Source organism: Nasonia vitripennis, chromosome 2 (assembly GCF_009193385.2).
Source record: "Nasonia vitripennis strain AsymCx chromosome 2, Nvit_psr_1.1, whole genome shotgun sequence".
Lineage (NCBI taxonomy): Eukaryota > Metazoa > Arthropoda > Insecta > Hymenoptera > Pteromalidae > Nasonia > Nasonia vitripennis.
Genome location: NC_045758.1, coordinates 3,527,980 through 3,550,908, shown reverse-complemented (window position 1 = coordinate 3,550,908; position 22,929 = coordinate 3,527,980). Strand labels below are relative to the sequence as shown.

General features: G+C 47.8%; 1 protein-coding gene across 1 annotated transcript in view; it reads left to right on the top strand.

The window, feature by feature from the left end:
• The first annotated feature begins 128 nt into the window (after positions 1-128).
• The window catches only part of LOC100119790 (collagen alpha-1(III) chain), a 33,522-nt gene continuing 10,721 nt past the window's right edge, over positions 129-22,929 (top strand). Inside the window, exons 1-2 of the mRNA XM_001603461.6 lie at positions 129-453; positions 13,435-13,617. Coding sequence (XP_001603511.2) covers positions 334-453; positions 13,435-13,617 — 303 coding nt within the window. The 5' untranslated portion in view covers positions 129-333. The remainder of the gene's footprint in view (positions 454-13,434; positions 13,618-22,929) is intronic.

Here is a 22,929-nt window from a genome sequence, read left to right as displayed (position 1 = left end):
GAACGGCGGCTCCATGACAGAGACGGACGACGCGAGGGAGAGAAAGAGAGAACGAGCGGCCGAGGATCGCGTTTACACGGGCGCGCGCGCGCCTCTCTGACTCGAGCGCTCGCACGCGCGCCGCAGATCGAGAACGCTCCTCCGTGCGCTCGGCACCGCGCCGCCGACCGACGAGAATCGAGAGAGAGAGAGAGAGAGGAGGCTTTCGTAGCTGTCGCCTGCACCGCTGCTTCTGCTGCTGCTGCTACTACTGAACGCGAGGGAGCTCGTGGACACGAAGCGAGGAGGAGCACAAGTGAGGAGTTTTCCGCTGCTCTCGCCGCCGAGGGCGAGATGGGACCAGCCGAGAAGCGACGCCGGGATGACGGCGCGCTCCGGCCCCTGCCGGTCCTCGCCTGCCTCTATCTACTCGTCGTCGCCCTCGTTTGCCACCTGCCGCCAACCCAGGCCGTGGTGAGTACCAAAATTCGATTTTTTTTTCTCCCCCCCATTGTCTCCCGCGCGAACCGATCTTTCTCCCTCGCGGGCGCATAGTTCGATTTTCCCGCGACTTTCGCCGAGTCGCGGCTCGTCATTCTCTTCCCTTTTCCCCCGCGAAGCATGAGTGCCGATCAAAGTGCGCCGATTCGCGCGCTGATTAAGGGCTCGCCGAGCGAAATCGGTATCGGCGCATCTCCGCTCAGAGTGAATCGCGTGTGTGCGTGAGCGATAAAAACCGGCTCTCTCTCTCTCTCTTTCGATGATTTACGATTTCGAGGAGGGGGGAGAAGGAGGAGACGACGGCGGGGTGGGGGTAGGGACGCTAAGTAGGGGGAAGGGGAGGCATATCGTTACGAGATTGCGACGCGGGGCTATATTATTTCGCGTTTAGGGCAATTTCGGGCTGCGGATGCAAGCGAGGCTTTTCGACTTAATTAGGGATGCGCGCGGCTATTTTTCACGATGAACCGAACGGTAAACTCGGCTTTCGAGAACCGATTGCGCAACTCGCAATTGTTGCCGACCACGTGGCTAAACAAACCGGGTAACGAGGAAAATTCACTCAGGATTCCATAAGAGCTCGCCGATTAGATTGCGACCTCAATGGAGCGCGCGCGGAAAAACTGAGGATTCGACGAATTCCACGTTGGGGGCGACGCCAAGAGTTCATCGGAGTTTATCGCCGCTCGAATTAGATTCCATTGCCGTGACATTAATTCTCGTTGAAAACAATCGAAGCGTGGACCACGTCTTTGTAACGATGCAGCGACGCGCCAAGTGTTTACACGGCTTCCGCATCACGAAGAGTCGTCGCGGCTTGATTAAGCAAAAGGAGAAGCTGCACATGAGTAAACTCTCTTTCTCGGCTCGATGATTGATCGCGTTCGAGAGTGAGAGAGAGAGATGCGTTTCATTGAATGACTCACGGCGCGTGCTGAGAAGCATCATCATCGCACTCTCGACTGCATGCGACCAAGCGTAATTCATTTTGTCAGAAATCAGAGCGCGCCTCGACTTCCTTTTCTACGATTGATTGCAACATCGCTGCGTATCTTCATTAATCAAGCTAACGAGCGTCCATCATCGACGCAGGCGATTATCGTCGAATCAAACGCATAAATTATGAGCCACCCTGCAGCAGGCCAGCATCGAAAAACGCCAATTTTCAACGAACAATACACGCCAGCGGAAGCACCGATTTTTAAAATTACACGTGCGCGCGAGCCGATCATTACGAACGTGTACACGAGAGTTGCGAGTCGATAATAAACGCGCAAGGCCGACGCGGAAATTGGAAAATAAAAGGCACAAGGATCGAGCGGCTGCATATGACGCAACGAAATCGATTGTAAATGGTCAACGAACCGCCGAGCGTTATCGTGCGCGACCGGTACGCTTGTATGTGCGTTATTGCACACGTGTTTGGGCTGTATCAGCGAGATCACCTGGCAAAGATGTTATTTACCTCCGGCAGCTACTGTACGCGGGAAAAAATGTTTATTTATTACTCGGGCTACAGCTGAACAATGGACTCTGCGTTACATCTCTAATCACTGGGCGGTGAATCTATGCCCGATCGATGAACTTGTCAGTTGATTTAGTGCGCATAGAAACAGTTCGCGTCTCTGTTTAAAAGCAGCCGAGCTACGTGTCGAAAGCCTCGTCGCACGAGAACGTTTAACAAGCAATGAATAATCAGCGCTCTCTCTATAAACCAACGCCTCGAAGCTCACGACGCGTAACAGCTGCATCTCATCCCATGCGAGAGAGAGAGAGAGAAAGCAAGAGCAAAAGCAGCTGCAGCGCGGATAAATAAATCCGAGCGTGTAAAACGGGTTGACCACTCGAGACTTCCGCGTGTCTATCCGCGACACACACGGCACTGAATTCTCGAGTGGGCGACTTCGACGCCCGACTCGGCCACAAGGAGCGGGACCACAGCTCGACAGGTAAGCTCTCTCGGGAGAGTTCAGAGCACGTGTCGTGACACGCGACTCTATCGCTGCTAAGTTTGACCCTGAAAAATGATACCCTCATTAGGGATCTGCTCTGCGAGCGCTATGCGGCTAACAATACCGACGATGGTGCTCCTTTTTTCGCGAGAGACTATATCTGCCTCGTTCATCTTCTTCCCCTTCGCCTCTGCTTCGCTGCATGTGTACGTGTGTGGATAACCTGAATCGAGAGGAGATGCATTTCTCGGGCCGAAATTTAAGCGGGCGATCGAGCCGCTCTTGTGCATTATATGTATATATAGAGGCGGTGAGAGGAGGAGATTAAGGCATCGATAAAGACGGCTTTATATGAAGTCGCAGTCTGTTGCTCTCTTTCTTCAACCCTACTCTATCTCTCGTCTGCGGTTATTCGTTTTTAGATGCCTCGCGGGATGCATTACCGAGGTATCTTTTTATTTCTCTCATCCGATGGCAAAGAGATATCGCAATTATTTAATGGCTCGTGATTTATCGAATCTGCCATCTCAATTAGAATTTCATCGTGTGTGCACAGGTACTCCTTCGCTCTACCAGCCACACCTAGAAGCTATAGCGATGAGTAAGTGTTTTATTCTAGGAGTTGTGTCTCGCGGCAATTATACACGATTTTTGCAATGGAAAACGTTTAGTTTCACGGTCTCCGCTGGACGCCTGCGTGACGAGAGGTATTAATAGGGAGCTCGAGTATTTTTAGATCCATTCATTTCGCAGATGTTGTGTGTGTGTGTGTGTGTGTCGAGCGATCTGAGAAGATCCAGCTCGAAGTAATATTATTTCCGAACAATAGCTGGAATCGTTATTTTTCAAAGAGCTCGTAAATTCACCGAGAGCGGTATCTGAAGTATTAATACACAGCGTCGAATCGAATTGAGACGTAAGACTTTAGTCAGTCCGCGCCGCGATGATTAAATTATTTTACGAGCGCGCGCAGCTGATTTCACAAAAACTCTCCCCGCCGCGATTCGCTCTCGTTTTAATGCGCTTCGACACAGGGATATTATTAAATCTCTGGCGTACATACATCGCTCACATGAAATAATTACACTCGTTCGACGCGAATCACAGAAAGCTTATGCTCTCGTCTTTAAAATTCAGTCACTCGCCGCCGCTTCTCCAGGAAATAATCTCGTAACATTAAATCCACTCCGAGAAGCTACCCCACACACGTAAACACACACACGAACAGATCACGCTATCAGTCACACGCTTTTTTCCGATTCCAACGCACGCGCGCGTATATCGGTCGTTAAAGCTCGCCGATAAATTCCCTCCGTATCCGTAACACGTACACACGCAGCTTCTCTCTTTCTCTCTCTCTCTCTCTCTCTCTCTCTCTCTCTCTCTCTCTCTCTCTCTCTCTCTCTCTCACTCGCATCTCGAGCCAATTAAATCCTTCTATCTAAATTGCGGCACATCTCCGGCGTGCTTCGCGAAAGTATTCCTCGTTCCTAGAATTCTCGTGACGATCGCCGGAGAAAGACACGTACGAGAGTGAACAGCGAGTTCAAGTGCAGACGAAAATAATTCCCAACCGGAAGCTCGGCACGCGCATGAATGAAGCGCTTAAGCGCCGATAAGCTCTGCGCTCTGCCCTTCGCTCTGTGTATGCATCGGGTTTTGTTTACGAGCATATAACGTATCCGCTGGTCGGCCCGATAACCCAGAGATTTTCCTCTCGGTCTGGTATAAAGTATAAGAAAAAAACACTTTAAAATTATAAACCGAACCACCGCCTCGGAGAGTTTATCGACGAGATAAGGGCGCGTTTCGCAGAAGACGCAGCCGATTGCGCGCTCGCTCGGCGGTTTGTGTCGTCGGCCAGAAATCTATTTTTCGTCATTCTTAAATATTCGAGGCCTCTTTTTATTCCTCGACTGTCGAGAGAGAGAGAGAGAGAGAGAGGAATTCGTGTACAAAGTCGAGAGAGCGACGACGCCGATACGACTTGACCTTTCGCTGGAGATTAAATTTCAGCCTGATAAGTTCGCCGCCGGTTTTTAACGCATAAGGCATATAGGAGCGATCTTTTAACGGAGAGAACACTTTGGTCAGCGGGCTGCACACGCGGAAACAATATCGAGGCGTCACGGACAGTTACTCACCGTATACGACTCTTTGACCATACGAGCCTCGGTTTATTGCACTGTATAATGTCCTATTCTCGAACGCGCTAAAGTCACCCTTTGCGTCGACTCTTCCGCGTTCGCAAAGGAGCCCCGGGTAATTCGGCTTTTCCGCGACCTAATTTTCAAAACGCACAGCTGTACAGTTTAGTTCGCTAAATATAGGCTTTATTGTTTTCGCGTAAACCCGTTCCATCGCGGTGTGTATTTAGGCCTGTAGCGCCGCTGTTTGGAAAGTCATTTGCCGCTGGAATTCAGCCGGTATAATTTTGTCCTCGAGCGAAGCTATAGCGCGATAAAAGAAGCGCCATAATCGTCGCAGCTCGGATAACAATACGGAGTGTGTTTTCGAGAGACGCGTATTATGAGTTCGATCCGGATAATAAGCGACTTAGGACTTACGAAAACAATGACGAAAATCTCGGAATCGATCAATGCGATTCCACTCGTGTATTCCCTCCTATTAATAGGCGCAGCGTCTCTCTCTCTCGCGTATTATACACAGAGAAAGAGAAACGCACCGGCGCGCTCTCTTTTCCCCCTTTCCTCGATGTTCGACTGCAGGAACCCGGCCCGCGGCGTCGACTCTCGTTTATTCTTAGTCCACCTCCATAAACTACTATTTTCGAGAGAGCGCGCGCAGGCTTTTATACGCGTGACGAGACGACTTTTTACGCCCGCGTATTATTAATACGCGCTTTTTACTGCCCTGAACGCGGAGACGACGAGGATATCCCTTGGCTCAATTAACGCGGCGATGATTAGCTGCACAGACACCCATCCACACACACACACACACACACACACACGCACACGGATACACGAGTGGAAAAGTAGAACTTCTCTCCCGATCAACTTCTTCGGGATGACCTGTTGCTCGTGATTGTTTATCGATCCCGGCTCTGTTTGTTGCAAGCTCGTGAATTACGGGGGTGGAAACTTAATCAAGCTCCGCGACACGCATGGGAATAGGTGTACGTGTAATATGACCGAGGGAACTGTGTTATGCTTTCGAAGAAGTTCATCCACAACACACACACGCACACAGCGAACCAAGATATGGTAATTAGGTATCTGCCGCTGTTTTTCCGCACGCGCCCTATTAACGACAGAGTAAACACATCAAGGCCAGTGCTCGCTGTTCTAGAAAATATTCTTCCGAGAGATGACGATAATAATAGAGGACGGAAGCTTTTTTTCGTTACCCAATGCGAGCCCTATAAGAGCGACGACGTGTGATCGATAGGAATTTCGCGTCGAGTTGAATTCGAGTTTGGTATATTGGGGAAAACGGAGAAGCTTACAAGCTGAAACTGAATCTAATTATCCGCTGCACAACAGCAATATTTTTTCTAGACTCGATTGTGCGCTTTCTCGGAAAACGAACGCCGGCCTATCGCTTATCAACCGCGCTACTTTCATCCCAAGAGAGAGAGAGGCTACTTTGTGAACGATAAAAAAACGCTTCGGTCTCTCGTTAAACTAACTCCATTCTTTACTCCTTTTCCTACATTTTACAAGAATTAGAGAACGTATTATCGCACATCGAACGTCATTGCGAAATCGCAGAACAGCGGCAGCGCGCTAAAATAATAACCGTCGTCGCAAATCGTCGATTTTTCCAATCCGTATCGAGAGCTCGTATACGCACGCACTCTCAGCACGACCGAGCATAAAAAAGCCTTTGTTTGACAAACTCGCTGATTTATTCTCATCAATGACTCAGGCGTTTGCATCTATAAAGCTGCTCGTAAAATCTATCTGTGTAAAAACGTCCGCGGGGCGATTTTTTCCCTCGATTCGCTGGAACCGCTCAATAAACGCACACAGTTTTATACTTTTTTTTTCGAATGTGACGCTGTGACCCTGTGCGCGAATAGATAAATCGTGTACTCGGAGCTGTATCAACGGGATACGGTGTAAGCAGAATTTATAACTCGGTGCATTACACACGTCGTAATCGTTCCGCGCGATTATCATCTCGCGTTTCGTATTAATGTTTCACATACGAGCTGGCGAGAGACGAGGAGGAGAGAAAATAATTTCGAAATTAGCGATAGATAAGCGCGAGTACACGAGAACGTCTGGTTAAATGAAAGAGAGACGCTATAATTTGCTTCCCAAGTACCGACACTTCAACTTAACAGACTCAACTCGCCGAGATCTTCATCTAATGTAGGAAGCTAATTTTCATTACCCAGCGGCGGCGGCAAGACGCAAGAGAGGCTCTCCATTGAGAAACACTGAAAGCACTGAATGTTTTTCTCGGCAACAAAAAGAGAGCTTGTAGATTTATTAAACGCCTGAATTATTAAAAATTCTCCTCCTCGCGTATACAATGTGGAGCACGTCTCCGGGCAGATCTTTAAGGGACAGAGAGCAAGAGAGACGCAATCGCTTACGAAAGAGTCAGCGTAACCTCGATATCGCATTATCGTCGCTCCTCTACAGCGGGCCGCGCGCCGACAAAGTTCAGCCGCGATCTGACACTTGGCATTTCATGCGCGACAAGCTCTGCGGCGCACCCGCGAACTTTTTCTCGACGACGCGGTGTACTCCAGGACGCTTTTCCGCTGTTTCGCAATCGAAAGCTCGTTGGCCTACTTTTCCGAAATTGCGCTTTTAAATGTGTGCGTTAATAAACGCGCGATGAATCGCTGTGATATATACAAGCTGTTTACGGCCGAGCTTATCCGAGTTTGCGTAAAGAAAAAAAAATTATCGAATATTATCCCCGGCGAGCTCGCGGTGTATATTTAGCTAGGATTGATAATCGTTTTTGAGATTTTTCGAAGCCGAAACTTTCCAAAATACGAACGCGCGCGATATTGTACGAGCTGAAGATGATCCGCGTCTATAATTACTCGACCGATGCACAGCGACCGCAAGGAGCAGCGCGTATAAAGCATCGCTTGTATACGGAGAGTCGTACCGTGAGCGCATTAAAAAATTTTATTACTCCCCCGTCTATACTGTCGCTGTAGCGGTGAAGAGCCATAACTCGGAGCTATCTGCGCTCGCGAGCGGTGCAACTAATTCTCGGATAAATCGGGAGATTACGGGAGGCAAACTCCCCGTTCGCTTCCAGACGCGCACCTTGTGTGTATCGTCGCTAGAAATAGCGGAGCTTGCAAGCTCCGACATCCGACTCCCTCTCGCGGCGCGCTCTTTTGTGTGCCGAGAGAGCGATTAGAATTGGATTGAACCGCGTTTTTACGGCCCGAGCTGCGCTCGTTCGTTTTCTCCGAGTTGCGCCTGTTGTCACGCGCACTGCCTTATACGCCGCGATTTGACGAAGAATTACATTGGGCCGATTTTACGGATTGTAACGAAAAGCCTTTTCAAAATCAGCTCTTCCCCTCGTATGTTTTTCTTCGCAGCTGCGCAGCTGCGCAGCTACGCACATACAGTAAACTACGCGCATAAACACGGCGTAGCTCGTACATTCCATAAAGCTGTTGTAAACCGCGTAAAGCAGATAAGTTGTTGAAAGCGGGGATGTTTCAAATCCTCGCAAGCTCTCGCCATACGTTCGATTCCGCGAAAATCCCAACAGTACAGAGTGGACTTAAACACGCTATCGGGCGTTTGAATAATTTTTCGAAACGAAAAAAAAAAGTTGGAAAACGTTCACCGCAGTGGAGAATTCTTTACAACCTCTAAACGTCAATGGGATATACACCCCGTTTCGAGGAAAATCCACGGGAAAAAAAGAATCACCCAATTTACGCGGGTGATTTAGAGCCGCTCGCTCTCCGACGAGAAGGAAAGTAAAAGCCGCTCACTACAGACGAAAACAAATCTCGTACAGCGCGCGAGAGCTATACGGAAAAAAAAGAGCACCGCAGCCGCCGTCGAAGAAACGGGGACGAGCACGTAGGACGAGCTTTATGGAGGTCGAAGCAGATGCTGCGGTATGACTCGTCTCTCTGACTCGCAAGTGCACCGAAGAAGCAGGAGAGGTATATTGTGCGCTCGAGAGCGCGCATATAGCATATAGCTATAGGACTCTAGCCGCCGCCCACGAGCGCCCACGATTTTGCACTTGCACGAGAGAGTCCATGCCGAGGTCGCGCGCGAGTGTGTCTGCAGCGCCGATTAATCAATGTCGCTAAGCCGATGCCGTAACCGCTCGATTGATGGACAAGACTACGAGTTTTGTGCAGTTGTCGAATATGCGCTCGTTGCTTTCGGACCGATTGTTTTCCTCAGACGTATACACTCGTAATAGAGGGACGGCTTTTTAATCGCGCGGCGTATAGAAAGTAGGTCTTTCGAAACGATATGGGAGTGCGAAACTAGTACGAGCGATGATAAACCGGACGCTCGCGCGCGTCTTTCTTTATTGTAATCGTTCTTTATTGTACACATATTCCCGAGAGAGAAAAGTTGCCACGACTTATTTTTCAAAAAAAAAAAAAAAACACCGAATTTCGGAGAATCTCCGCAATGATGTAACGCGCCGCGATGGCAATTGGACGTAACAGTACAGCCGTATCGCGGCTGACATACATAAATTCGAAGTGCAAAAAATATCGCGAGTTCATCGTATCTTGCGCGTTTCCGACGATAATTCTTGCGCGCATATCAATTTCTGACAACACGCAGTATGCCAATGCCGAACGGCCGCGCGCTTCATCTACTGCAGTACATACATCGTTCGAGTACATGCGCTATCGCGAGCTTTTCGAGTGTCCACTCGAGTATACGCGCCGTCGCGTATTAGCTCGTGTACTCGAGTAGCCACTTTATTTGCATCGGTGCTTTATTTGCTCAGTTGGTTTGCGCAGCTCGCTTATAAAGGCTCGACGATTTAAAAAAAAAAAAGAACGACTCCTTTTTGGGAATTATTACACGCGAGCGTCTCTCGTTGCGCAACTCGTTCGATCTTCATTGAAAAAGAGTCAAGAACGTTCTCTCGATTGCACAATTTGGCTCATTACGAAATCGCGGCCTGATAAAGTAATTATACGACGATACGCGCGCACTGGCCCGAATGAAGGAGGTGAAAGAAGTCCGTGTAAAAATGATCTCTTTGATCCGGTTGGCAATTTCGAAAATTGTGGGAAAGGTCAGCGAATCCCGTGTCGGTATAAAGGGATAGAAGCTTCTTGAATAAGACAGGGCCTGTAAAAGGTAGATCAATGATCTTTACGCCGGCAGCTCATGCTAATCGACCCCGTCGAGAGCGAGAGAGAGAGAGAGAAGCATCGATAAGGATATCTCACACAGCGCGGAGCCTTATCCTCCTACTTCTCGCTTTCGATGAATAATTTCTCGAGCACGAGAGGAAGAAATCGTTAAATAATGCTCTCCTCGCTGGCTGTACGTTACGGGAAGCTATTTTCGGAGCTGCTTCTTTTACGTGAAATTTTTTGAATCGGGCTGCTTTTCGCATCTGTGGAAAATAATGTGCTTCGGGGCAGATTGAAATATGACGTGTACTGCGCAGCTGAAAATAAATCTTGATAGCACGTAGAGGCCATTGGACAATGTTTACGAAAATAATCACCGAGTGTCTCTGTAAAACAATGTAAACACCTTACGTAATGTGATATATCTAATCGGTTTGACAATTAACTCGCGCGTACTCATTATTATAAACATTTCCGCGATGTCAATAGGCGCGTCGTAAAGGCTCGCGAAATATCAAATGGGACGTTATGAGCAAGTGTACCCAAAACGAGGGGTCAAAACTCCCGTAAAGCTTCGGTATAACGCGACAATTTTAGCCGTTTTAATGGAGAACAAACTGACCAGACGCAGCTCGTTGAGAAGCGAAGCAATTGTTTATGACCCTGCTCTCGCTAATAGAAAATGAAATTCCACTCGGCGAAATCTATGTCATCGGCCAGAAGCGCAGCTGCCGTAATTAAATCTATTTTCGACCTGCATCGACGACTCAATTTTTCATATCGGCGCAGCGCGATTCCAATGAGCGATAAAAAGCAGCACGCTTGTGTTTTTCTATATGATATGTATTTCGTCTTTTTTTACTCTCCTCTCATCCGAGCAAAAACCCGAACATTTCGATCGTGTGCTTATAAAAGCTCATCTCGGCCTCGACGGCGCCAAGCGCACACGACGGAAGCGCGTGATGAAAAACAATTGCGATACGTATATATATATATATATATATATATACTGAAAATCGTCATTATCAATTTATATCGAGTTCTCGGCGCGCGGGTAAGAAAATTCGTCGGCGTATACACTGTGTCACGGTCTATTTGCGGATACAAAGTTGATAGCGTGCAGCAGAGCTTCTGCGCGAGACATAAACGACGGCGAACTGCTTTTTCATTCGGCCTGATGAGAAGAAATGTGGATAAACGAGAGATGAGCCAAGCGCGAAAGGACGAGTGGAAACATAACGCGCTTGAGCCGCGGCGCAGGAAATGATCATTCACGAGATCGTTAGCTATATAGAGTCGTCTCGGCAGAGCTGCGGCTTCGTAAATTTTCGCGTATTGGTGATGGCTCGCGTGGGTGGAAGAGTTTTCTTTTCGAATTTTATAAGGTGGGGCAAATCTATAAACAGAAGCAAAGCAAATTCTACTATATACTTTGCTGGTCGGAATTCGAAGGCTCTCAAAGGGGGTATAAAGCGAGCCTCTTGCCGCGCTCCGAAGGAAAACACGCCGTAAAGCAAGCTTCTCGCATGTGTGTAGATACATGTTTCCCCCTCGAAAATATCAATCCCTCTCCTTACGGCGTGATCTATTTCGACCGGTTTCTCGAGCGAGACTTCAAAAAGCCCCTATAAAATTTCGCAATATCCCTCGATTCTCCCATAAAAGCTCGGCAGCGCGGGAGAAAATAAAAGTTTAAATTTACTCTCTCTCTCTCTCTCTCTCTCTCTCTCTCTCTCTCTCTCTCTCTCTCTCTCTCTCTCTCTCTCGTGGATTCCGCTGGCGCGCAAAGAGCCGCGGCGCGCGGATTATGTCACGAGAGCTGCACACACAGAGCGAGGCAGCCATCGTTCGAGGTCGCGAGGAAATTACGTCAGCGCGCGAAATATGCGTAAAATCATAAATGTCCCGTTTACGGGCACGTTTTCTCGCTGCGCGTGTGTGTGTGTATATGTGAGTGTATCTCTCGAGGGAACAGCGGCAATGTGTATGCAGCAGCGGTAGCCGAGAGACGTTTCTAGGGTATAAAGGACGAGCCGAAGGGATCGGCATCTCTCTTGTATACAGCCTTTTTCGCCTCTTTATCTTCCTCTCTCTCTCTGCGTTTCTCCTCTTCATCGAACCGCTTTCGGCCTTTTTTCCGCCGCCTTCGCCGTCTTGGGAACGACTCTCGGGCTTCTCGGAAGCGAATACAGGCTACAAACGAGTAAGAGAGAGACAGAGCCGAGTCCGAGCCGCAGATGGCAAGGATATGTGTGTCTGTGTGTCTCGTGCACATTTTTTTTTTTTTTTTGTTGCTCCGGTTCGACTCCTGACTCGTCTCTAAACAAATGCACCGCTTCCCGAAATGCCTCGTAATGCATATGTATACACACGCGTATATGTATAGGGGAGGACGATCGGAGAGATAAAAGAAGAGGGAGTATAGGCGCGATATATTCATCTTACTCGAGTGTTTTTTTTTTCTCCGTTGCACTGCGCGACGAGTTGATGCTTCTGCAAGAGGATTATTTTCACTTGCGCAAGAGAGCCGTATTTTTACGCGTCGAATTACTTTTCGCCTTGGAAAGCGGCCCTTTGATGTCGCGCGATGCGAGCGCAGACTACTTAAGGAATTTAAAATAGATTTTTGCTTGCTTTTGCTCGGGGCGCAAATTAAATGCCCCGGGGTATACATATATTACGCAAATATTTGGCTTCTGCGCTTCGGAGATTTAGACTTGGGGATTTCTGCGGATTCTCAGCCGTGACTTCAATATATACCCGGCTGCACTTTGATGTGTATAGACACGGATAGCAATAATAGAAATATGTGGTGTGTATGATTTATTAAACTAACGTGATTCATAGGACTAAAAATACGAAGATCGGTAACCCTCCTAGAAGAATCTTCGAGTCTCCACATTAATACCAAAGATTATTCAACAATGAAGTAACGAACTGCGAAAAGTGTGTTAAGACTATACACGCCTATTTTAAACCGAATCGAATTATTTGTCTTGCCCGGCGCAAAGTTTGTTGCTCGCGAGCGAGAAGCTCAGTCAGTTTTTATATCGTCTGGCAAATGGCCAAATATCGGAGGTTGTTGTACCCATTAACACTACGAATATAAGCTTCCGCTCGAGCACAACATATTCGTATAATAGAAAATCCGCTCTGGTTTCTTCGGAACGTCATAATTTATATATATATATATATATATATATATATATATATATATATATATATATATATAATTTCACAACGAGCATAACAACGCTTCCTGGAAAAGAAATAATTTATTCCAGTGGCTCTTTCGTGTAGATGCGAGCCAAGGAATACATATGAATAAACGTTATTATCATTATTTACATCCACGCTTCTCTGTTCTTCTTCGTTTTCAAGAGCATTAACAAAGCGTTGAGCAAACCTCACTTAACATTAATTAATGCACGCACGAGTTCTCGGAAACATTTTCATCTCGGATTAAATAGTCATTGTCGCCGCAGCTCGATTTCAATGGGACAGCCCACAGCGAATGTTTGCACTCTCCCGCGGATATTGCCGAACGCGCCCTATTAGTTGTAATACCGCAGGATATTTATCGAAAGCATAATCGTGCTTGACGTTCCATCAAAATTTAATACCCCACAATGTACACACATAGGCTAAGAATCATCTATTACAACGATTAATAACATTAATGTTCACCGTTTACTGTTCCAGTCGTGCAGCGATTACAAATGCAACTGCAAGGGTATCAAGGGCGACGTAGGAATATTCGGCATCACAGGAGTCCAAGGACCGGAAGGTGAACCCGGTGACACGGGACTCGACGGTCCCGAGGGTCCCAAGGGTGAGAAGGGCCAGTCTGGAGAGATAGGTCTCACCGGCGAGAAAGGTCTTCGGGTAAGTGACGCGCCTATATACATCATCCACGGCATACATCAAGCAGCACGACTGCGAATATTGATATATTATACGTGTATATACACTTATGTGCCCGAGGGCCCTTTGACCTCGTTCCACGGCGACTGGATCGAATTACCGTCGTGTCGTAAAGGAAAGAAGATCGATTTTTCCCCGGGCGCTTCGCGTTTCCAATTGCAATTCTAGTGCAAGGCCTTTTCACCGGAATTAACCCTATATACGCGGGTGAAAATAGAATATCAGTACTGATCAGTTATCACGGGTATACACTACGATTCGCGACACATCCTTACGTAAAAGATCCCCGAATGCTTTAACGGGCGCAGAGAATACTGGAAGCTCGTTCACGAGAGCGTAAAAAGCGCAGTAGCCCCGAAAGCCGAGCAGTTAAGCTTTTTGCACTTGCGGTGACATAGCCGGGCTGGAATTCGGCTGGAGCCAAAAAAGAAAGCCCTCGTTGCACGCGAGAGGACCACACCGTCGACACATTGCATACAGCTGTTCTCCATCCACCTCTCTTGTGCTTTAATTGCATTTACACTCCGACCCGTGGGGAGAAAAAGTGAGTCGTCGCTTCTGTATATACATCAGAGAGAAGAAATCTGCCGCAGGCGTGAATCACAGCGGCGAATTTTTCGAAGATTCTGAAAATAATCTCGAGACGTCGCGCTGAACGAGAGAAATAATGGAGAGGCTGTTTAACGAATTGGGTTGAGGGTAAGGAGTCGCCGTCATTCTCGGAGCGTAGGTGCAGCGACGTGGGTGGCGCGCACCGAACTTCGAAACGTTTTTAAAATGCATGACGGACCTTGATGCATAATTCGACGAGTATCAATTTAATTATACGCTGCGCGTTCTGTGGATTTTCGCATTTAGAGCTCGTTGTCTTTGATTCGTCTGAACAATCGATTGAATTATGCGCGACTCGAGTCCTACGCGAAGAGGCAACGCCCGCTCGGATGTGGATCTCGTCTTACGTGATTGAGATGAGAGTTAAAATTGAATTTTTTATTCGATTCCGAGCGAAAAAAAACGAATTACTTCCGAGAGCATTGTCATTTTTAATAGGTCGACCGGCTATATTTCAGCGCATTCGAGGCTCTCTGCGGCGGGAAAAATAGACGTGAAATTAATGGCCAGCTTCCCTCTCTCTCTCTCGTTTCGAAATAAGTTCGGGAAAAAGAGAGATTTCTAAACACTCGGGAACCAGCTAACTCGCGACGTTTTATACACACAAATTTATGTTTCTCTCACGGAAAAGCAAATAAAATCGCCTGTATACTTATTATTTTTGATTTTCCCGAATAAGAATAATGCAACGACAAAATTCACATCGTTACAATTACGACAAAAGCGAGCGCATAAAAATAAGCCCCCGACACTTTTAATTCCAATTGCGCCGCGGTAAAATCCATAAAAGCCAGTGCGAGCCGCCGTCGCGTCGGACAATTGTCGTGAATCATTAGGCTGTAAAAATCTTCGCTCGCCGCGAGCGCTGCAGCTTTTTACGGACCTTTTTACGAACTAAAATACTCCCATAACGCGCTCGTTCTCCTCTCGCATCAAAAGCACCGATACTTATCTCTCTTTCTCTCTCGCCAGTTCGTATAAGAGCGATTGATCCGTTAATAAAAATGTATCTTGCGTAACGGAGTCGTTTCGCGGGCTATGAGACACAAGGCTGAGAGAGAATCTTCCAACGGCTAATTATATGAGGCTATGAGAATATCGTCGCGTCGATCGGGATTAAACGAGCCATTAATCAGCCGATGGGCGATTAATCACTTCCTCGAGCTAGAGCTCGGATTCGAATTAATTATCGGGGAATAGCGTATATAGGAAAGAAAGCACAATCGGCCTTATATATCGAGCAAAGAAGAGATGCAAATGCACGCGCGAGTCCTCTTCTCTCTTAATTAATCCTCATCAGTTTGCGCGGAAGGCAAACAAGTTTACGAGCGTCTGCGTTGCACAGTGCGGAAAGCTGACGTCATGGTCCTCTTTCGAGGGAGGAACATTGTGCAAGCTCTCCGAATGTGCGAAATTGGCCTACAAGAGGGAGAGAGAGAGAGAGAGAGAGAGAGAGAGAGAGAGAGAGAGAGAGCGTACGTGTGCCGGTCGCGCGAGCGCGAGACTTAACAATTTCTCGTGGGCGCTTAATGATAAATTGCGCTATCCAGTGCGGTTGGCATTGATCCCTATCTACGTAACAATTACCCAGATATGTGTGTGTGTGCAGTCACCGCCGCCAGACGAGGGAAGAGACTCTTTGCAGTCAAGTGCACCTCGTCTTCCGTTTAGCTGATCTATGCGCGCTGCTCCACTGTAAGCGATCATTGCGACAAATGCTTGTGGCTCCGTTCTGATGAGTTTGAGATAAGCGAAATAAGACTGCGGGCGGACTATGGGCGAACGTTTATCATTATATTGGTAGGTGTGCGTGCGTTATGCGCCTATGGGAAATTGCGCTGTAACCTCTGGCTACGTAAAGATGAATCGTTGCTGTGTAAAAGATAAAAAGTTTAGTGTTTTCGGATATCTTTCGAATATCGCGCCATACCTCGTCATCAAGTCGAGCTCGAGGAAAAAAATGGATTCGCCTGCAGACAAACGGTTCATCTGTCGTATAAATCGTGCTTTATGCATCACACCTTTATCCAATGCGCCGCCGGGGACACTTTTAGAAAGTCTCTCTCCGGACTCTGAGATTTGCAGCGGCTTCGCGCGCGAAATCAGATTAAAGGGTGTTTTATTGATTCCGGGCCGACTGGAGAATCCCGCGATGATCGCTGTAAATCAGGATTAAAGTCGGTCGTCCCCGAATTCTCGCGGCTTATTAAAATCACTGATCGTTGAAGTGAAATTCCCGCCTTATTCGAGTAATCTCGGATTTAACGACGAAAATGCTCTTGTTTGTTCTATTTTTAAGGCCGCGGTAACGAGTAATGGCACAAATGGACTATAAACGGCCTCGTGTCTGTGTTTACACGCGAGTTGGCCAAAGATTTCGCGATTGCAAAAGGTTAAATGGTCGGCTGGCATTATACGAGCAGTAGCTTCGCCGGGAGATGAATTTGTCCCGAATTTCTTAATTGACAGCAATTCTTTGGCTTCTTACTGTATATATATAAAGTGCAGACGACGAATCGCTGCGCAGACGATTAATGCTTGCGAGCTTCGTGACTGAAACTGCTTTAGTTTTTCAAAATAGAACGTTTGTACGACGATAAAATCTTAATGAAAAACTTCAACATTTTTCAAAAAACTCGGAAGTACATTTTCCGGGAAGCGAGCCACGAGTGCACGCACACGGCAGCTCTCCCTCTTCGAAACTTTTGATCTCCGCAAGTTTTGAAAGCTCGCGGTGCTTTTTTCAGCGTGACCTACTTAAAATAATAAAGCCGCGGGTTAAATTGGCCGACAAATCTTATTTCGAATCGATCTCGCTCCGCTGCGCAAGCTTTATATAGGCTGATCCATAAAATTACATCGCGCCTAACTGAATCTCGCAAAGTTGGCGCGTTCGTTTAAAAAAAAAAAACAGGATTATAAGCTAGACCAGCGTTAAAAAAAAACGGAAAATCGAGTCGAATAAACACGGAAAAATCTGGTATAAACACAACAGCCGCTAGAAAAGCATAACCGAACTCGCTAGAAAAAGCCTCTTCCACTCGCCTGAGCAATTCTTTCTCCATCGAGTGCACAGCCATTAGTCATTATACGGTCAGCAGCAGCCGGGGGGCAGTGGCTCTCCGAATTTTTGTCAAGCGCAGCAATCGCTTCCCGGAAGTCGCATCCTCGTAGGCGCCTCGCGCAGTAGAGAGATGCATCCGAATGTTCGATAACTTGCTTCGTTCGCTCGTCTCCGCTGCTGCAGTGTAGGCCGCGTTCGCGTTAAATTTAGGCTAGGAAACGGCGACGCTCTCGTTCCGGCGTGTTTCCGCTTGTTTTCCCTGCGGCTGCCGCGACTCGGAGAACTAGGCCAACCGACGACGAGTCTCTGTCTCTCGCGCGTGTGCATCAGCCCCTCGTCCGATAAAAGAAGTCGCTCGAGCGATGCACAACATCGCATTGTGTCTCCTATACACTCTGCGGGCTGCACTTGCTGGGCGCGATGTGTCTGCAGATAGGCGCTGGTGCCAATGACCCCGATAGCCGCGGCGATCGAGATATATGTAAATGCGTATTTCGCGCCTTCCAGAAGGGCGTTTTGTGTATTGTGCGTGGGCGTACGCTTATACACGCCTGCGTCGGAGCTCTTGTTGCGCGCTTTTTAAGCAAACGCCGCGTTGGCTGTCAGTGTGCAACAGCTGATCAAGACGCATTACTGCGTGCCATCGTTGCTCGGGTGGAGGTCTATTTTCGACTGTTTTCAGAATAGCCTCGAGATTCCTTTTGTGATTCGATCGTCGACTACTGATATTTCTGTAATTTCCGTTCGGCGGGGAAATCGATGCAGCTCGGAAACGAGGAACAGCTGTTTCGTTTACAAACAAAGTCTGCGTAATTGCCGATAAAGCCGACACTGGGTGTATACAGATCGCCTCGATTTATTAAAAACACAATGAGAAGAAATGCAGACGATAAAACAGGGGGGGGGGGATATCTCGACAGGAAAAAAGCGCGGATCTGCGATTGAGAAAAAAATCGAGAGAGGAAGGCGCGTGGACGCGTGGCGGACTCTTTTCGCACTTGAGTATATGCGCACACGCGAGGAGATAAGAGGAGAACGCCTTTGACTATCTGCTGCAGATGCGGGGGTTAGAGAGATGAATTTCCGCTGATGATGTCGCGCCGGTCATTCGTGCTCGTATATAGTGTATAACTCACGGCTGTGCGAGTTTCGAGAACGTTTCATCAATGAGCACCGGGAGCTCTGGCTGCACATAACGGGATATTTTATTTTAAAATGTGGGTCAGCCGCGCGTGGACACACCGCTCGATAAATCTGCGTACGCATCTCTCTCTCTCTCTCTCTCTCTCTCTCTCTCGCGCGCGCGCGCGCGCGCGTGTGTAGGTACTTACACCGCGGGAACGGTGAAATTAATCGAGTGCCTGCATCGATTCCGATGTATATTGAAATTTTTGAATATTCACGGGCAAAAACCAATTTTCTCAATTAGAAAAAGTCCTCCATTCATATGCGAGCGAGCGAACGTAACCCTATCGTTTCCACGCGTGCATGCTGCAACAAAGCGTTACTTCCGTAGTGCTCTCGAGGTTTATCAGTCCGCGGAAGAGTAGTAGGCGAGCGAGTCGACGCGCTTCCCGTCCTCATCTCCGGATAGTCGATTTCTGAAGCGTTTGCGGAAAAAGAAGAGCTCATCTGCCGAAACTCCCAAGGATATTTCACAATGACACTGTACATACAAGTGTAATAAGCCTGTAATGCAGAGGCACGTATATGCGATCACTACCGCTTCTCTCTCTCTCTCTCTCCGGAAATAATGATCGTGACATTCTCGAATGTACATTGCAAAGTGCCGCGCGCGAAATTACGCCGAGCTCGAGCGGCTATATCTTTTCCAGTTATTTCGCAAGCGGCCCACCGCTGTCGGACTGTACAGTCTACTTAGAGTAAACCATTATTCAATTTCACCTCTACGCCAACACTTCATTCTCGCCGTGTCGCGAGCGGTTACTGCAGGCGTATAAGTGTTATTGTGTCCGCGATAGACTAGGCTTTGGACTGATTGTGCGGCTGAAACTCCTTATCCGCTTCTTTTTGCGAACGATGCGAGGAGGAGTTTGATTTTTCGTATACGAGTCCTTATTACTAAACGCAGCCCACTCGGTCAAGCTCACGGCTAATCGAATTCAATTCTCGGGCGATAATCGCCACAGCCGGCTGCCGGAGATGTACAAATTGCCCCGGCCGTATACAACAGCAGTGTATATAGCTCTATCCGCGCTATCGCAGTGTGTAGTACACTAGCACGTGTTTCCCGCGGCTTTGTCCCGCGAGCGCCTGATGGATCTTCCCCCGAGGTAAACTTTGTCGCGTGACTTTGCGCCCCAGGCAGCGGTTAAAAGTTACAAATTGCTCGAGCCTCTCTCGCAGCTGCAGCTATGGCTTTTTCTCCCTTTTTCTCTACCTGCGTCGAGAAGTTGGGCGCGCGAGTGGCTACGTGTCTTGTATAACATGAATATTACCGAATGCAGAGCGGCGAGCCTCCTCGTGATTTAAAGCCGAGCGGGCTGTAATTAATCTCTGAGTCGAGCTTTGATCCACCGTAAAAATCTAAGGCTTTGTCGTGTCGTCGTGCGCGATCTAACAGAGCCATCGTCGCAGCTCTATAAATAAATGAGGAAAAACGCGCGAAGTAGAAAAAAAAAGCTCTCTCTATCGGAAAGCTCGCGGCACACGCGGCCGAGCTTCCTCGATGAGCTGACCTCGAGTATTATAGCGCAATAGGCACGGGCGCGTAATCGCAGAAATAATAATGGAAGCGGAAAAATGAGTCGAGAGAGGAGCCAGCAACTGCAGCCGATAACGCACTTCCCATTGACAAGTGCCATAGGAGCGCGCGAGGAGACTGGCTCTCCTGCGCGATGCACCGGATGCGCCAGTCGCGCGTGATCTCATGTTCTGATATCGCCTTTTCTTTCTCTCCGTCTGCTGCCGCTGCTGCTGCTGCTGCTGCTTATGTGTTCTGCTGCAGCGATTCTGCGTCTGGGGAATATCGCGCGCACGAGCGAGCTTCGAGTTTCCGACGGCGCGTGCGAAACCCTTTTGCTGCGCTTTTGACTTTGCAGGATTTTCGAAAAGGCACGTGGCTTTCGTTGGATATCCGAGTTTTGATTTCATTCCAAGTTTCGAGAAATTAACTTTTTAGATTAGCACGAAACAAAAGCTCTCTGAACATCCAGCAGCAGTGATTTAGCACTAGCTCGAAGATTAGAAAGCGCGTTTTATCTCCCAGTCTGCAGTTCCTTTGAAGCCCTTCATATGCCACTTCCTTTAAAAGCCCTCCTCTTTTTTCCCCCCGCGTAACGTACGCGTCATTGCGCTCGAGCTCGGCATCAGAGCTAACCCATCTCACGTCGTCATCTCCGACTTTTCTTCATCTCCATTCGTCTCGCGTGCTTCCCTCTCCGCGAGCTCGTTTCGCTTTGTATAACTCGCCATAGGGTCAACCGAGGTAGACACGGAGAAAAAAATTTTTTTGAACTTCGCCAAACTCGAGCCACATGTTCGAGCTCGGCTTCGCGTAAATATAGGGCGTCGCAGTTTAAAATAAAGCTCAGCGAATTAAAAGTGTGAGTTCTTTGTTCGTCTCGCATTGAACAGATACTTTCGAACAAGATTGTGTAACTAGCTCGAAACAAAAGGAGAGTAAGAGCAGTGTACGTAAACATACAGCCGACAGTAAGGCTTCTCGTAACACATCCATCGTCGTCCTTCGCGCGAGATGGCAGATAGCGAAATTCCGCGCACGTGTGCGGCGCACGGCACATTGATCCCGTGTTGCGCGAATCTCTTACCATCCCTGTATATTCACTGTGTACGGACAACGCTGCGAATTTTTTTCCCGAATACGCGCCGGGGTGATTCTCAGCTGTCCGAAAGGGAATTTCGTCCGATTCGCGGAACAAAACGTATGAGACGAAAAATGCGCGGTATCTCTTTGGGATTGAATTTCGTATGCATGTATGTCCAAAGTATCGTTTGTCACGTGCTTGAAATAGCTGCACTCGGCGCGTCCTTTTTCCCTAGGAAGGCATATTTTTTTCTCGAGAGAATATTCCATGCACTGCAGTGCGCGCTACACAGGAACTATATATATATATAATCGAGTTATTGGTATAATTTTAAATTGTTTACTTTCAAACAGGCTTTAACGTTGAAAGCTTACGGCCATTTCGAAACCGAAATCGATTATTTCGCGCGCGTAATTCAATAATCGAAGCTAATCGAGTGATTTCCCCCCGTTATTATACCCCCGTACACGTGTACGATATTCCCGCTCGCGAGTACACACCCAAAATTCCGGGGAACAAAAAAAGCAACCGCACAGAAATAATCCAACGCCTCGTCGTGTTATATTCACGCGAAAGCGCAGTGCGGGGAGAGCGGCATGCAAAATCGCGAATAATTAGAGCGGCCGGACGAAGAAAACACTCGCTCGGAGTATCACGATTCAATTACCCGTGCAGGAGAGCTCGGAGCGGCGCACTTTACATAAATCCTTAATCAAGTCCCGCGCCGCGCCTCGATCGCGCGAGCAATTAATCCGATCTCTCCCGGGACCAGCGCCCGATGATTCAGCCCGAAGAAGAAGAAGAAGAAGAAACTGATGCGGAGAGAGAAATGGCTATCAGGTACACGCCGAAAAGCGCCGTGGCCGTGACACGCGAGAGAGCGTATGCACATCAGCCGAAGAAGAATCGCGAGCTCTCTCTCCTTAAATGGCCCTTGCAGTTATTCGCGCGCGCGCGCGCGCGCGCGTTGCGTCAATTTTGTTTTTTTTTTCTCTGCTGTTCCTCTTTTCTTCCTTTAACGTGTCGCGCCGCGATGTAATCCCTTGAGAGATTGTTCCCGATGTCGGGGCTGCGATAGCGGGATTTCGACCTAGCTGTTCGGCTGATTTTTTTTCTTCTCTTTCTATTTCAAGGAGGAGAGATGTCGCGTGTTTTCTTTCGGTATACAGATGATGTAATATCGATTATCGACTCTTGTGTTATTCCTCCTGACCTGGTTCGAAAAATTCGCGCCGGAGGGGAGGACGATGTAAAAAGGATGAATTATAAAGAGATAGCTAGAGACTTTGTGTATCGGCAGCATCGCTGTAATGCGACGGAGTCCATAACGAGGTTGTGGCGGTGAAGAGTTCGCGTTTGAAATTTAATTATCCGGAAGCGCGAGGTATCGGTAATCCAGTTTACGGTTAGCCCTTGTTCAATTTAATTTGTCCGCGGACGTGTGAACGAAAATTGAAGAAGAGAAAAATTAAGTATATCGCCTGTCGATATATACACCTTTCGCCAATTTATATTTAAAAACAGCTTTGCGCAAGAAATGATTCACTCGATTAACTCGAATCGATGCTATAAGTTACACTTGTTTTTCCCCTTGCATACGAGAGCGCGGTGTACAGTTTTAAAGTAACGAGTTCGTTTGAATTTATCAAAAAGTGTCGTGGTGCCGCGTGAGAGTCAATTAAAATAAACGAGACTTATTGCTAATTAAAAAGGGAGGAGAATTATCGCGACACGGGATACTCGCAGCCGAGTGACCCATATTTTCTAAAAGAAGATGTCATTTCTTTTCCAAAAACTGTAAAAAATTGA